This window comes from Triturus cristatus, chromosome 9, assembly GCF_964204655.1.
Source record: "Triturus cristatus chromosome 9, aTriCri1.1, whole genome shotgun sequence".
NCBI classification, from domain to species: Eukaryota; Metazoa; Chordata; class Amphibia; order Caudata; family Salamandridae; genus Triturus; species Triturus cristatus.
The window spans coordinates 859,224,929-859,242,025 of NC_140592.1; the positions used below are offsets into that span (position 1 = coordinate 859,224,929).

General features: G+C 46.1%; 1 protein-coding gene across 3 annotated transcripts in view; it reads left to right on the top strand.

The window, feature by feature from the left end:
- ZNF839 (zinc finger protein 839) overlaps nucleotides 1–14,706 on the top strand; it is a 188,160-nt gene extending 173,454 nt beyond the window's left edge. For all 3 annotated transcript variants that reach the window (XM_085626338.1, XM_085626340.1, XM_085626339.1), the window contains one exon: nucleotides 12,948–14,706. In XM_085626338.1, coding sequence (XP_085482464.1) covers nucleotides 12,948–13,954 — 1,007 coding nt within the window. In that variant the 3' untranslated portion in view covers nucleotides 13,955–14,706. The remainder of the gene's footprint in view (nucleotides 1–12,947) is intronic.
- Nucleotides 14,707–17,097: the final 2,391 nt, after the last annotated feature.

Consider the following 17,097-nt stretch of genomic DNA (forward strand, 5'->3'; position numbering starts at 1 on the left):
CCATCGTCTGGACCCAAAACGTGCGCTCTCCTATCTGGATCGCACAAAACAGTTCCGCGTGGATGATCAACTTTTTATTGGCTACGTGGGTGCAAAGCCGGGTTGGGCCTTACACAAGCGCACCATTTCTAGATGGGTCGTGTTGTGTATTAAGGCTTGTTACTCTCTAGCTAAAAAGGAGCCTCTAGTGAGGCTACGCGCTCACTCCACCAGGGCGACAGCAGCTACTACTGCCTTGGGAAGAGGAGTGCCTCTGAATCACATCTGTCAGGCGGCCATGTGGGCATCGCTGCACACGTTCACCAAACACTACTGCCTGGACAGCCAAGTCTGGAGAGACAGCTTCTTTGACCGTTCTGTTCTCCAAGACTTTCTGGTGTGATCTTGGTTCGCAGACCCACTACCGGGGTTGGTATTGCTGGGGTATCTATTCTAAGGTAAGGAATCTATAACTAACGTGTTTCTTTCAGATGCACAAGTTCCTTACCTTCGGTAACGATATATCTGTAAGAAACATTAGTTAGTTATAGATTCCTTACCGCCCCACTCATCCTCCCTGTTCGGCGAACTGATTTCTAGGGTTAAGGACCTCCTTTCAGGGCCCTAGTTTTGTGCACTAATGGTCAGTGTCTTGCATGGCTCTGCATTCCTGGCGCGGAAAGTCGTGTACAGAACTGATGTCCGCGCACGCGGGCGGCATCTAAGTAGCTGCCGCGACATCATCCCAACGACCTACGCCACCTTCCGACGCGCAGAGGTACTGCTGACGAAAAAACTTTCCGGATCCAGTCTGACGCATGGGGGTAATTCTAAGGTAAGGAATCTATAAATAACTAATGTTTCTTACAGATATATCATTACTGAAGGTAAGTAACTTGTGCTTGTGGTCCAGTCTTCCCCTCTGTGCACCACTGAACTACCCAACATTCTGATAATGTCTCTCTTGGCCACGTTTAAGAATAGTAGCGTGTATCATGGCAATGTCTGTTCTCCCTAAATTCCCATGGTTACCAATGCAGGGTTAAGATCAATGTCTTCTCCCAGCACCTTTGAAATTGAGCTCCCCACCTGCGCTTAGAATGGTCATAGTCATGGACATCCCAATCTGTAGTTAATTAATGTACCCTTCTGGCCCGCCACCTGTCCTTGTCGATCTTTCCCATGTGGAACAGCCTGCTACTTGTGCTATATGCTTGGTGCAGTACCTTAAGCTGCACTAGGTGTAACCTGGTCCTAATTGCCACCTTGCGAGGGTAGCAATTTGCTTCATCCCATCCCCCCTCCTCTAGGATCCCTAAATCCCTATCAAACCTAGCCGTGCCTTTAGTGGTGGTTTTGGGTTTCCAATGAATTTTCTGTATATCTTGGATTGTCATCGATCTGAGGTCCTTGGGAGGCTTCCAGTCTCTGGCCTCGTACAGTACAACATGGCTTGTAGTAGTCTGACCAGCCTCCCGCGCCAACTTGTCAAGTACTCTGGAGGAAAACCATTTGGGCCAGAGGTTTTACCTCTCTTGGGCTGTTGAATGGCCTCCCTGAGCTGTTATTCCCCAAGCCTGTGATTCAGCAACTTCCTGTCATCCCCATTCAAAGTTTTCCTGAGCAGGCAGGTGCACTGCGAAAGTGTTGGCTATCTCTGTAGCTCCACTGACCAGCACACCTTCTTCAGCTTCTACTCTGCTGATCCACCGTTGTCCTTTTTCTTGTTTTGCCAGCCATGTTATGAGTATTCCAGCCCCCCCCCCCCCCCCCAATAACTTTTCTGTTCTGTACTGTTCCTTAGCTGCACCCTACAGTCATTTCTGTCTGTCTGATAATAAAGGTTCCCCAGCTAATCCCAGTTCCTGGTTCACAACCAAAAGCCTTACATTCAAGCATTAATTAGCTGCTTAATTAATGAGAACATATGGTCAGACACAGATCCAGTAATCTCATTCAGTAGCATTGACAATATTAATTCCTTTGGATGTAGGCATGGCATGGTGCCGGCATGTAAACAATATAGATATCGGTCTTTCTCTACATTCTGACTTACATTTGCTCAGTCTTTCCTCTAATGGTGGTACCACCTGGGTCAATTCTGTTTTTTCCTTATGTGCGGGTGATCAGTTGCCCTCGTAATACTGTTTTATAAGCTTCTCAGCTCTCCATTCTGACTCTGTTTTCTCTAAAATAATGCTCTATACATGATGCGAGTAATTTTTGTATTTCAGTCTGTGAGCTCCCAGGGGTCCAGTTTCTATTCCATCCGTGTCCATGGAATAGGCAGATCAAGCCATGTGCATTTTCCCCGGCGGTGTCCCTAAATCTGTGTCCCTGTTCTTCTGGGACTAGGAAATAACCCAACTCTGACATGAAGCAGAAGGATCCAGACATGTATTTATATTTCCTAACCTCTGGATTCTTGTTACTCCATATATCTGCTAGACCCAGTGAACAGTGCCAAGGCAAAGGTTTGAAGAAGTCTTTTTCCCACCCCCAAGTGTGAACCCCTGATGATTCTGCCTCTTTCTCCTTATATTGTTAGCTTAAAGTCACCACCTATGACTGTGATTGAATCCTGCAGTCTTGTCCTCTAGTCTCTTATTTTCCCCAGTATCGTAGTTTGCAGTCCGGGGGCAGGTACCAAGAGGCTACCGTAAGCTTCTCACCGTTTGTCGCCCGTCACCACTGCATAGCATCCCCCAGGTGTACCCAAGTTCCCATAACTGCCAGTGGGAGTGATCTACATACTAAAATATTGACCCCACAAAAGCCAGCGGTGAAACCGGAGTGGACCAAAGTCCAGAGTGGAGACATTTGCAGCGACTCCCCACTAGGTGGGTCTCCTGCCACAGGAGGAGGTTGGGGTTATGTCAATACAGAAACTGCAACACTACACCTCTCTTCAGTTTCTTGCTCAACCCGTTCATATTCCCTGATAGGATAGAGATACCCGCTCCCTTATTGTTGGGTTGTTCTTGCATAAACACTTGCTATGTCATACCATGTGTTTCTTGCCCCTGCTGTCCCCACCCGCCCAGTCGTGTGCTTTCTGCCATGTCAGATACTCCCTTCCCCACAGAACTCCTCCCTGTATACTTCCTTAGGCTACAAGTTTCGAGCTACTTGTCTCCCCAATTCCTGGTATGTCTGTTGCCCACACCAGTTTACAATTAAACCTTTTACCACCTAAGTTTTTTCTATGTCGCTGGATTACTGGAATGTTGCAGGCTCTGTAAGGTAGGTGTGTGTCAGTGGTGGGACTCCTGCCTCTAATCGCACCGGTTGTGGTTTTACTGTTTGGTCATGCTCCAAGCGCAGTCCTGCAAGATATCCCCTTGGGCCTACAAAAAGCCCTATTCAATGAATGTCAGGATTTCTCAGTTTTTTTTTATTTTAATTTTTTACTAGTTTGTTTTTAAAGAAAATTAAACAGTAACATAAACATGGTAAAGGGTTGACATTTCAATACCCGGATGTGCCAAAGATATGCCGGAGGTACATAAACCCATATATTTTAGGTCAGCAAAAAAATACAACGTATAATGAATCCAGAAGTGGCGAGGATCTTAATAAACATGCGAAAAAATGCGCATATGTACCATGAGTATGTAGTCTATAAAGTGTAAACTCAGTTTCTTACAACTAGTACTGCTCGCTATATACGATCCTATACACTTCTCTCCTCTGTAAACTCTTTAAGTCCCAGATTGTGTGAGGGGCAAACATGGTGTCGCCACTCATTCTCATTCTTGCAACACTGAGTGTGGGGTTGTTGTATCTGTCTCTCCTATTGAGCAGTGAATGTTTGGGTGGTGTGGGTCAGTGAGTGGGTGAGTTTGGAAGTCATGTAGTTTAGGTTCCCAATTCACAGCAATATGGAGCTTGCGGAGTCCCAGGGCGTCTTACTTCTGCGGAATAGGCCCAGGATGCATGTCTCCATCATATGGGCTACCATGCGTCACATACATGTGGATAATTGCGTTGTAGGTTGTAAGAATTGGGCAAGCCCATAGCAAGTGAAGGAAGACCGTGTTGGGGTTAAGTAGGCTATCTGGGTTATGTAATATTGGATAAGGCAAAAACTGGCAGTACTAGGGACGTAACCTGGGCTTTCCAATATAGCGGCTCATTCCTTGTCCATGCACGGACGAGCTAAGTCTGTGTTCCAATGCTTCCTCAGAGATGTGAGTGGGGTTGCATTGTGATGGCGCAGTGAGTTTGCAAACCATTTCGTGAGGTGTCTCCCTGCCCTAGACATGCAGGAATTGAATAGTGAGGTGTACAGGAGGTTCTCTTGACATATCACCCCATTTAGCTCTTAGCGCTGTGATCAGTGAGGTGTGTACGAGGAATTGGCCTAGCAGTATCCCATCCTTCTCCACCAGTGTGTCATAAGGTGTCGGCGCACGATCTCGATAAAGGTCTTCTAAAGTGCGTAGGCCTGCCTCGATCCAGGCAGAAAGTTCAGTGGGCAAGGTAATATTCCCACCCCTAGGCGTCCCCAACAGTGGTAGTGCAGGCGCGTAAGGGGTAGTAGTGTTTGTGATGTGTAGGCTACGACAAAAGCATTTATAGGCAGCCTCCAGTAGCAGAGGTTCCAGTGGTCTTTCATTTGTACTGGGTGAAAAAGGAGGAGTATCGCTGATAGCGACCAGGCCAGCAAGAGCGTGGCAGCGTCCTGAAGCTGCAACCCTGCTACCCAACAGCCCACCCACTGGAGTTGCGAGGCAGTACTGCCCCATGTTTGGTACAGTAAGCCCCACTCGATCAGTGGGCAAGTACAGCTTAGAGAGTGCTACCCTGCTGCCTGAGGACTAAATTACCTCATTGTTCCCCTAAGTGAGCGAAAGAGGGGTGCGGATGTATAGTGGCAGGTTAGTGAAGAAATAGAATAGGCACTGTAAAGCCACCATTTTGAGTAGGGCAATGTGGACCATAACAGACAGTGGGAGCGTGCGCCAGACAACATCAGGAATTATAGAGCAGTAATCACTTTCACCAGGTTGCCCTCCTGCAGGCCTGTCAATTGATGATATATTCTGATCCCTAAAAATCTAAAGGTTTCGGACTGCTACACCACAGTGAAGCCCAGTGAGGACAAAGGTAGGGTCAAGATGTGAAGGGGTAAACTGGAACAGATAGAACTTGGCCCAGTTAACCCACAGACCTGAAAGTGTGGCGGAGTCATTGAGAGCCTGAGCTAGCGCATCAGGTGCCACCCTTCTGTCTTGAATGAACAATAGAAGGTTGTCGGTGTATAGGGAGATCATATGTGTTCCATACCCTATTGGAATATCCCAGTCTAGTCCAAACGCTCGAATAGCCATGGCATGTGGCTCAATAGCTAGGGAGAAGAGCAGTGGAGAAAGCGGGCAGCCCTGTCAGGTACCCCTGCTTATCGAGATAAGGTCTGAAACATAGGAGCCGGTCTTAACTCTAGTAGACAGGGTGGTGTAAAGCAGCTTAATAAGCTGGATTAGTTGGGCCCCAATACCGTATCGTGGCAGAGTGTCAAATAGGAAACCCCACTCAAGTGAATAAAAGGCCTTCTCGAGGTCCAGTACCAGGCACCCAGAGTGAGGCCAGAGCCGCACAGCGTATCATGTAGGGAGACAGAGGAATGAGGCCGAAAAGGACACTTCATAAACGGCAAGTAGTTGAAAGGCCAATATAGAGGCGTAGGCTTTGTAATACTCAGCCGGCAGACCGTCTGGTCCCAGGGCTTGCCCGTAGCTATGGTCCTGATAGCTTCACGTCTTTCATTGAGTGTGATGGGTTCATCTAATTCCATGTGTTGTTGAGGTGTAATGGTAGGTAACTGAATTGTTGTAAAGAAAGCTTCAGCTGGCGCCGGGGGGTGGATTGGTGCGCTGCGCAGGAGCGTGGATTGGTGCGCTGCGCAGGAGCGGCCTCTATATGTAGCCAGGGGGTGTCCTGAGAAATTTCGCCGCATGTGAGGCAAATGGGTTGGGGTACTCGATGACTGAGATGGAGTGGTCCGCTCTTCAGGTACACATGGATTTGCTCTTATTGATTTCCTTATGTCGCCTTGATGTCACTGCAATGTGTTTTTCTCCCTATTCTGATAATGTGCATGTAGCTCTGAATGGTGCTGTTTGTTGTTACATCCAAAACTCAATAAAATTGGTTGTCAAAAAAAAAGAACGCTTCAAAGTGGTCCAGGACAGCGTCTGCTGTCAATTTATAGAGGGAGGTATGTTTCGTCATTTCCGCGTGGATTTCATGCTGGGTATGTAGAAGATGTCCCGCTGAGGATTGTAGTGAAATAATAGGTTGCTGGTGCTGTTCCTGGCATACCAGCCATGCCCAGAGTTGGCCTTTGCGGTCTACATCTGCATGAGTGCGATCTGAATTTGCAGAGTAATTCTGACAGCTATCATTCCAGCAGAACGGTGTGTTTGCGTGTTGTCTCCGCCATTCGGCGGATGTATGTCGGGTCAGTCACTGAGCACGTCTCCAGTTGGAGGAGTTTGCTCTCAATACGTGTAATATCGCCATTTAGTTGCTTGTTGACCCCGAGGCAGTGCCCCCAAATGCTTACTTAAAAAAGTGTCCCATTCAAACAGCTCGTCAGTGGCAGTGTTGGCATTGAGTTCAAAGTAGTCTGCTGAGGCAGTGCCCAAATACTTACGAAATGGCGAGTCTTCTAGCGAAGCAGGTTTTAGGCACCAGGTAGGTGTGCATTTGTCCCATGCCAGTTCTAGAAGCAGGGGGTTGTGATCGGAGTGTGTGCGCCCCTGGTAGTCCATGTGTTGAAGCATGGGGAGGAGGCACATAGATCCCACAATTAGATATGGTTGGTCATGCAGGATGTGTGGTTAGTAATAAAAGGAATATATGCATGTGTTGGGGTTGTGGGTGCACCAAATATCTACAAGCTGCCAAGCCAATCACTTATTGCTTGGGCGTTGGATATAGCTGTTGTGTGGGGTAGAAGAGGGAAGGAGCGGTCAAGGCTGTCCGATACAGAGTTGTAGTCTCCTCCTAGGAGCCACGGGACCCCACTCCCCCGCCAGAGATTGTCAGATAGTGTGCGTAAGAACAAGGTCTGGTCGGTATTGGGAGCGTATATTATTTCCAGCAAATGGCGGTGGTCATCTAGTAGGATGTGAAATAATACATATAGACCACCTGCCTCAATCAAAAGAGATCCCTAATCGCACCCAAACCAATACCTCTCTGGCATAGGAGGAGTAGTCAGTGCCGTATACCTGTCCTCTCCACCGCCGCTAGTCTGAGTTTCAGTCTGTGTCAAATGTGTCTCCTGTAATAGCGCAATGTGAGTGGACCTACATTTGAGGTTGGAGTGTACAGAATAGTGACGCAAGGGTGTGTGCATACCCCTCATGTTCCAGGTAATAATGTTAGTGTGTGACATGAAGTGATTGGGTTGGGGTTCCGCCCGCGACCTTGTCACGCAGTTCGGAGACCTTTATGTTGTGCAGTAATGGTGATAAGGGAGGAAGAGGGGGGAAAGTAATCCCCCAGGCAGTTCATGTAAACTGGAAAGAAAGGGGCAATCTTAACAGGAAACATCATGAGAGCATAAACAATGGGTATCTGCCCAAACTGCTAAATTGTGAACGGCAATTACTGGCCACAAGGGCTTGTTGCAAAAGTCTTGGGGGTATGGGATCACGAGGCCATGGGCTTACTAATAACATTTGAGTTAAGAGGTTAATACATGCATGAACAATAAAGAAGAGAGGAAGATCAGTTAAATGCTTGTGAGTGGCAATAATCAATGTCTCATAGCAGGACTACATCCAGTCCCTAGCATCTTCTGCAGAGTCAAAGAAGTGCGCTTTCCCGTCCGCCATTACTCTGAGTCGGCAGGGAAAAGGAGTGAGTATTGTATGCCCAATTCCCAGAGGTGCCGCTTGACTGCGAGAAAAGAGCTCCTCTGTCGCTGCACTGCCATGGTGTAGTCGGGGAATAGCATGACGGAGGTGTATTCTACTTTTATCTCTTGCAGCTTACGTGTTTTGTGTAGGATGGAATCGTCTTTTCTATAGTTTAGCAACTGGAGCAGGAAAGCCCTGGGCTTGTTGTTTTTTCTGGAGCAACCCTCCACATCCTCCGCCCCGCATTCTAGTGTGTGAACGTGTTCCACCAGTGCCTGCCCCAAGGAGGCTGATTTGCCTGTTGTCTGTTGCAGTTCAGACAGTGTTTGCTTAAGGTTTCGTACCTTGCCAGTTAATTTGCTTGGTCAGCGTGTAACAGACTAAAGTCCATCTTAACTTTGTCTATTATGCTTTCTAACGACATGCGTGTCTGTTCGAGTGCTGCTCCAGTCTTTTCCACAGCTTGTAGCACTGTGTCGAGTTTAGTGCCAAGGGACTCTGTTGGATCTGGAGGATCTGGATGTCCTATTGTTGCGTGATCTTCCAATTGTCGCACCATAGCTGATGACTGTCGCAGTGATCCCTGCTGGACTCCAAAGTTTAGCTGCCCGATGCTGAGTTGAGTGTTAAGCATCAGGAGGGCCCTAGATGGGCAGCGCACACTTGGAACTTCGTCTGCTTAACCTGTTCAAGTGTATTCGCGAAAGACTATGAGCCACCTACAAGAGACCGAGTCCAGCGTTGGCCAAAGGTCTTCCATGATGCCCACCGAGATGTGAAGTGGTAGGCGCTATATCACTGAAATGGGGCTGTTTGCATCCCCAGGGAGTGGCATACGCTGCAGCACGAGCAGCACGAAGGTGCTTCAGAAGGATGCAGTTACCCGATGTCGTAGGGAGGAATCGCAGAGTTTAAGGCCTGCATGCGAACACCGGACCAGGCGATGGCGTCTCAGCACGAACAGCCCTGTGCCTCCAATGGTGCGCCCCTGTGTTTCAAGGGTCTTGGGTACCGTATCTGCGTACGACAACACTGCAGCGCGTCTCCCCCAGGCTCTATCACTGGTGCCCGCAGGTGCCCAGCAGTGTTGTAGTTTGAGCGGTCTGGGGTTGTTTTGTTAGCCTTCTCCGTGATCCCCGCTGTTGTGTAGTTTGTGTGGTGGATGGCCAGTGATATCCATGCAGTAGGCCCCTGCCCCCCACGGTTCAGTGACGTCTCAGCCCTCCCGGGCAATCTCCTCCGCCAGGTGAGCCACGGACCACTCGTCTTCACTGCAAAAAGGCCCAGACCGGATCCATGCCTGGGCCCTCGCCAGCTGTCCAGACTCCATCATGCAGTTAAGGGGCCCCACATCAATGCTGGGGGGGGGGGGGGGGGGGGGTCCCCTCAATCCTTACAGGCAAAAGGTGCAGCAGGAGCGGCCAATTCTACATCGCCAGGACCAGCGCCTCTAGGGTCAGCAGCGTGTGCGTCCCCAGCCACTTCCCCTCGAGGTCACCTATGTGCTCCAAAGCCTGCCAATCTTGGGCCCAGGAGCTGGGATCCACTCTGCCGTCCACGCATCCTGCAATGGGCAGGTCTCAGTGAGGGCAGTTGGCCTCTGTGGTATAGCCACCCCACCCGCACCCAGAATGTCTTTTTCAGGTGGAGCGCAGGAGGTTAGGGAAGCAACACCAGGTCTTGTAGCCCCACCCGACTGCCGCACCGGGAAGCCAGTAAAATCTGGCGCTGCAGCCACCACACAGGACCGGCACATCTATAGGCAGAGGCCTCCCCAGAGTCTTGCGATGTATACCACTCACCGCCTCGTTTCCCCCTGCAGCAGTGTCTTTTAAAGGTAGGACTCGTGGCCTGGCAGAGCCAACACGAGCGTCCACCCGGGCTCAGCGGTCGCGCCCAGCCAGCCCCCTAGTCAATAGCGGATGCTACCGGACAGGGATGGTATTATTAGGTAAATTAACAAAAAAACACTTACCTTGGAACGGCCGGCTGACGCCTCCCCTGCATCCTCTTCTTTCTTCCTTTATCCAGTCCGGCCCGCAGCAGGAAGCACCTGGCACACAGGCTCCCCTGAGCCAATCACAACGCTGCAATGCAGCGTTTTGATTGGTCTGAGTGCCGTGGTTTGGCGTTCAGATGGGAACAGGGAGGCTGTGTATGTTCCTCACCAGACTGTGTAATGCAGCCTGGTGGGGAACATGCAAAGTGTGCATGAACTGTTGGGTCTGCCCAAGAGGGCCGGCCAAACAGTTCATGCGCACTTGGGGAGTGCAAACCAATCCTCCCCTGCTCATGCCAACCCTGCCCCGCCCCACGCAGAGGCCACTTTTTGCGCAGTGGGGCAATGCTTCTCCACCTTAGCGGAGGAGCTGTTGCTGCCATCGTGGCGGCAGGCCCCAACCAGGGTCCCAGGAATGGCGGGTTCCCTGTTGTCTAGCAGCTTATCAACAGTCCCAGCAGCCGCACAGCAGGTCCGGGAGCAGGATGCAGCACACAAGCAGTGACTGTTTACTGGTGGGCAGGATAAAAGACGGATAAGGTGCAGCAACATTGTCGAGCTTCCCTAAAGCACGTCCGCCATCTGGGCCCGGCTAGCCACACCCCCATCTTCAATTTTGTCTTTGCCATCACAGTATCTGTGAGTGATATTTCCTCTCGAACAGACCCTTTACTTACTGATAATTATGAGCTGTCTCGTCTGTTTGCCGCTGTGTACCATCCCTCCAAACTCCCATGCCTCGTCCACTGACCCGAAGGACCAAGATTTTTTTTCTATTAGAACTTTGTTTGGCGGGTAAAATCATCATACTACAGTTTGCGTTTTTGGAGCTCCAGTTTTACATTATCAAAGAATATGCACCAAGCTTAAGTGTGGTACAGAAAGATCATGATCATGTGCTCCTTGAAATGTAGTGGACTGCAAGCAAGCCGCCCGTTGTTTTGCGTCCCTGTCCCTGAAATTCAGGATGCGTGCTATGATGGGCTGTGATCTATTCCGGGCTTTGATGGGGTTTTCCACAATAGAATTCACCTATTGCATGCAAAGTGTGGGGATAGATCTTCTGGTTTCAATATATTGTGTGTAAAGTTCTTGACGAAGCTTTCCACTGTTGTGTCCTCCATTTTTTTCGGGGAAACCCGCCATCGATATGTTGTTGTGATGAGATCTGCATTTCGCGATTGCTTCCCTGGTGTGAAGGCAGTGGGTGTTCTCCTCAAGTTGTCGCACTTCTTTCTGCAACATTTTTGATGGATTCCGTATCCACGCTGGACTTGTTCTTCACCACAGAGACTCTTTCTGTGATTCTCCCTTGACATCTGTCCGGAGCAAGTTAATGTGTACTACCACCTTTTCAGGTTTCGTTCTCCAGGGCTGATCTGGTTTCCCTGATTGCCAACAATAGTTTCTTAAGCTGGGAAACTTGTTCCCCACTCTCTGCCGGCTCGGAGGGTCCTCTTATCTCGGAGTGCCAATCCATTCACCAATTCATTGCTGTATGGTACTTTTGGGCCCTTATCACGAACCATGGTTGTCTCTGCACCGCAGAGTTTATCTGTCATTCCCGCTGCCATTGTGGTTTTAATGTTGCTTCTACTGTTACTGGCGGCTAAGGGAACGAGCGGTCAAGCAAGCAGAGAGGTCCACCTGTGTTCACATGATCACCGGGTCTCTCTTATCCTCTGGATCCTTGCCCATACATGTTTGGGATGTTTCCAATGGTTTGTGGCTTACACGTCTGACCAGTCTCCAGCACTATAGGTTCTGAAAACATATGGGGGTGGGAGCTTCCAGGATTAAGATGCACCTCCTTATTATGCCTTCGTTTCAGAGTGGGAGCTGGAGGGCCACCCACAGTGTCCCCCGCTGTCTTCTTTGGCGTGATGAACCCTGCTTATTTAGTTTTGAAACACAGTAATGATCACAAGTAACCACAGTTATATTGTGAAAAGAACAATGGGACTTGAAACCGCAGTGGGTAAAGGCGGTTGTCACTATCTTACTTTCCTTTGATGTTTACTAGACTGGTATTAATTAAGATACTTTTCTGTATTATTTTCTGGTGTCATTATTGTTCATTGTATTTCATACATAACTTCTAATGAGTTATTTAAAACCACATGATTTCTAGATTTCCTGGTTGTTATGGGATTTTTGTGGCCTGTTTCTTTTATCAACGATGAATTCCTGGATTGCCAGTTAGTTCCCTGCATGCCTAATTTAGTTTAATCGTAATATTTTATGTATTAGTCATCACATCTTGCATGTTACGACCACTGAAACAACTCAAAATAATTTGACCTCCAGAAAGGAGGACAATAGATGACCGAATCAGTTAGGGGTTTTGCAAACTTTGAAGCCGGTTTTCTCTTCCCTTCCACTGACCTATTTCAGAATGCTCTTTAGGTACCATATATGTTGGTTGGATTGATTAATATAGCTTTTGCAACCTGTAACATTGCCTTTCCTGACAACTTTATTCTGTGTTAATTATTAATTTGGGGCTGGTGCACGTTTCACCCGCTTACTGGAATGCCCAGCTCCATATTCATAGAAACAACATCTGGTCAGTGGTTTCACAGAAAATGTCTACCTATCTTCTTTACTTCCTGGCAAATCATTGAAGATTCAAAGTTTCCCTTTCGATTTAATTTTTGCAATTCAAATGCAGACCCAACAAATATCAAATGCAACAGCGTTCTTGATGTAGTTATTAGTGTATTTCCTAAATTGTTTATAGCATAGTCTAATGACAAAACTCACACTAAATACTCTCCTCTTTCCTTCATCTAATTAAAGCACTTCCTTCAAGTACTCAATTTCACAAAAACCCTTTAACCTAGCTTTATGATTCCTTATCTTCTATTCTAAACTAAAATCTCACACTCTAGCATGCATTATCCTTGTTATTTTACCTTTTCAGTTGTCTGTATCATATTGCCTTGAAACCCACTCTCCCCCCAAACTAAATACTGGTCAAAATACTTCAATGCTTTGGCGCAAACCCTTGTAGTTTTAACTGAAGGAGAATGCTTTTCGTTTTCAGTTGGCATTTAGATAAGGTTCCAGTGAGTAAATATTTCCTTTTTTTATTCTAGGTTCCGTTTGGCAGCAGAATGAAATGGTGGCCGTATGTGATATGAAGAGCGTAGAGGGCGTCAGTCGTAAACCAGACAGTGCTAGCAACACAAATTCTCATGGACAGACATGTGAAGAGGTTTCCAACCAAAAAGCCAGAATCGAATACTCAAACTCTGATTTACCCCTACGTCCTGCATTTGAGAGATTTGATTATTCACAGTCTGCTTCGTTTGATCTAAGAAGCGAAGGTAATTTAGCCAACTCAAAGGCACAACCAGGACCAAGAGATACTCTAGTGGGTCATAACTGTAAACCAGAAGAACCAGCTAACTGCCACTTTGAAAATCAGAACTCTAAATGTAAAGAACTGAATTCTGAGACTTCAGTTTCCATGCCATCAGCGAATATTGCAGACAGTTCGGTGCTTCGTCCACCAAATGGGCATTTAAGCCAACCTATTGATCAGGGACTTCAGCAGGATGCATTTAACCAGGACACGCTTAAAGTGCATGAGCATTCGGACCTTAATGGCACCATTGATCATATACACCATCTTGAGGATACCTTTTCAGAAAACCTACCAACAGACCATCAATTTTTGTATAAGACACAATCTGAGTCTTCCCTTCATATTCTACAACCCCCAGTGACCTCCAAATTGAAAAACGTAGATGAGTTGCCGTGTACTATCAATGAAGAGTCAAATGGGCATAGTGAGATGGAGAATGTGGTTACTGAAGTAGAGTCTGTATCTTTTGACATTGCCAATGAGGGCCATGAACTGTTCACTCAGGGATACGAGCAGCTATTTATTCAAGCTACAGATGGGCTTGTTATGTCTTCTCCTGACACTTCAATATTGCCGCAACCAGAAGGCATTTTTATAGTCACCAATGGGGATGGAACAACAATGCATATTAGCACACCTAGTGGTGTCTCTTTAGAAACAGTGGAAGCTCTTCTGGCAATGGAAGCAGAAAGTCAAAGTGAAGCCATTCTAATTCCACAAAGTGAGAGTGAATAGTAAATGTAGAAACTGATCATATTTATATCTGTATATTTTTTCTAATAAGAAATGGACCATTCAATTTATTTGTAAGGCACACTCTTGCTTGTGTATATATTTTTCCTATTCACAGGAGCAATACAACTAAAAGTGTGTGGCGAAAGAGATATAGTAGTGTAAAGTAATTCCATCAGATACTTTGCCCATATCATTTTGTTCTATTTTTTTGTTCATGCATTTTTTAAACTTATTTTGCAAAGGAAATACATATTTATTTTTACTGCTTTGACAATGTAGTGTGCTATGTGCTAGCTATCTCAGAAGTGTGGATTGAATAAAACAATTAAGTGTACTTAGTTAAAATTGAGATACATAATTGGCCTTCATAAATTGGTGAAACAACTAGTGCTTTGTATTGCCACCACCAAATAACCTTTTACATAATATCTGATAGGGTTGGGCTGTTTTCTTACAAGAGAGATCATATTCAGCTACTTTGGTTGAAGTCCCTGATGCATTTTCGCTGTAGAAGTTTATTTTAGGGAGAATGGTGGGAATGTGTTCATTCTCTCCCTTAAATTCATGTCTTTGTGAATCCGCTAAAGTAGATGGCATCTAAAATATGAGACGCTTAATTGGCATTTTTGAAAAATTACATAAAGGGCCGTGTTAATTGCCGAATTTCTCTCAGAATGTGCTGCCACTTTTCCATGTATTCTTTTGTTGGTTTTCTTATCCCAGAAGGAAATATAGTACGAGATGAATCTGTGTATGCTGTCTTTGTAAATGCTGTATCTGTTGGAAGTCTGACCGAAGGCAACAAACAGTTTTTCAAAAAAAATATTTAGTTCAGTCAATATAAATGTAAAGAGCTTTCTTCACGCCCATCTGTGTTTAGACATTTGTGATAGAGAGGAGGGCTGTTGACCAAAGTAGGTAACTTCACCATAGGGATCATATGGAACTCAACTTGGGAAATCGGATCAAATTTGCGTTTTCCTTCAAGACAACTTGTCTGTCTTATACCTAATGTAAAGCTCTATACCTGAAAACGCATACAACATACTAATGTTTGCTCATTGTTTTCACAGTCATGAAACAGTTACTGATGTGTAACTGTTGGTTTGCAGCGTATTGTACCATAGATTCACATGCATTGCACACTCATGCCATTTAGTGTTGGGCTTGTAACGTTACAACTTATTATTCTTCGAAGAAGGTCTTTGAGTTTTGAGGTGAATGGTGAGACCAACTTCTAAAACCCACAATTCACCAGGACGCAAACTCCACTTTGGACTTATTTTCTCCTCCTACTGGTAATTGTAAAAGTGGTGATGTGAAGCACTGTAGTGTCTGTGAACTTGAGTAATAGAGGAAACTTTGAACTGTTACATTAATTTGTATCCGCAGATGTGGGTAAGGCATGTATAGATCTAAAGAATTACAAGCTACAGCCTGATTGTTACTGAAACACAGTACCCACTCCCTAAAGCAGTGGCTTGCAAGCAAGAACCGAATGTGTTTTAAGAGTTTGTCCATCATGACTTTGTTGATGCACCAGAATAGCTACATAGTAATTTCTAGTGGACGTTTGGGTAGTAGACAAAGTTTCCACTTTGCAAGTGTCTGGTAAAGGGATTTCGCCGAGGAAGGCCATTTTGGCTCTTTTTTTTTTAATTTTATTTTTTATACAAGTAGTGTTTGCCCGAGGCACAAATGGCAATATGTGCTTCACCTTATCGTAAAAGACATGAGTGCATTTTATTATTATTTACCTGGCTTTACCAGCCTTTGAGATTGGGTTTCTAAGGTGGGACTGTGTCATTGCCCCCTGATGGTTGTTTTTGTCTTTGGATCTGGTACAGTGAACCTAGCTCATTAGAGTTTTCCTAACATTAAAAGTGTATAAGCCGCTGAAAAGATGAAGGCAAATGAATAGACTTATTTAACATGAAAAAAAGATATGTCTTTTCACAAGAAACTAGAATGGGTCCTTCGGACAGCCTGATTGTTATGTACTTGATTAAAATATTCTTCCACTGACTGCAAAGGCCAGTGGTGACTACAAGAAATGCCACCTTCCAAGACCGAAATGGTGGACACAAATTAAAGGTCTCAAACAGGTGGCTCATATGTTCGGTAAGGACAGTGTTAAGGTTCCATAAAGTAATAAGAGGTAATGAAGGAATGGTCCTCTTTTGGCCTTCCATAACATCCTTTTTGGCAGGGATCTTGAAAATAGTTTGGAAACATTTATTTGTGGATTAAGCTGCAGGTGCTGCTGATGGGAGTGGATAGAAGAGTAGTCCTGCCCTGACTTTTGTTGGTGTAATAGTGTTTTGTATTGTCGTGGTACAGTACAGTTGTGTACAAAATGATTCCATTTGGTAGCATAAAATGCTTGTGTGGCAGGTTTCCTTACTTCCCTTAAGATTTGCATGCACTCCTCTAGTAGTGGCAAATATCAAATTTTTAGTATTTCAAGCGCCTAATTGCAAGACCATAGTGATTTGGGATCTGATGTAGCAACTGACCTATTTGTTGCATTAGCAAGGCTGTGGATGAACATGGATGAACATACAGCTTCTTGTGAGGGTGAATGGACAGGTTAAGTACTGCTTGCCTTGCCAGGTTTGAGCAACGAGTGTCACAGGTGTTAGGATGCAACGTGTGTTAGAGGCATAGCAGCCTTTGCAACATCATCACTCTCTCTAGACCATGTTAGGTTTTGAATGTCACTGCATTGATTGGCGCTCCAAGGAATGCTTGCGTTTGTTGTTCACAGAGAAGATGAATATATATTTTTAATTACTGTGAACCCTCACTGAGGCGGAACCCATCTGCTGCAATCGAGTGGGGGCATTGTTCTGGACTACCCTGCTCCCCTTCATCAGCCACTTGTCCATGTATGGAAAGACATGCATGTGACTGCTGTAAGATGTGCTGCCACAACCACCAGACAATTGGTTAACACTCTTGGGGCTGTCATGACCAAGAAGGGTAGGACCTTGAATTGGTATTGAACTTCATTTACCTCAGACTGTAGGTACTGGCAGTGAGATGGATGGATGTATGGGGATGTGGAAACAGGCCTCATTGTGATAGCAGGCTGTCTTGTAGTCCCCTTGTGGAAGAAGAGTATGATGTTCTTGAGGATGGCC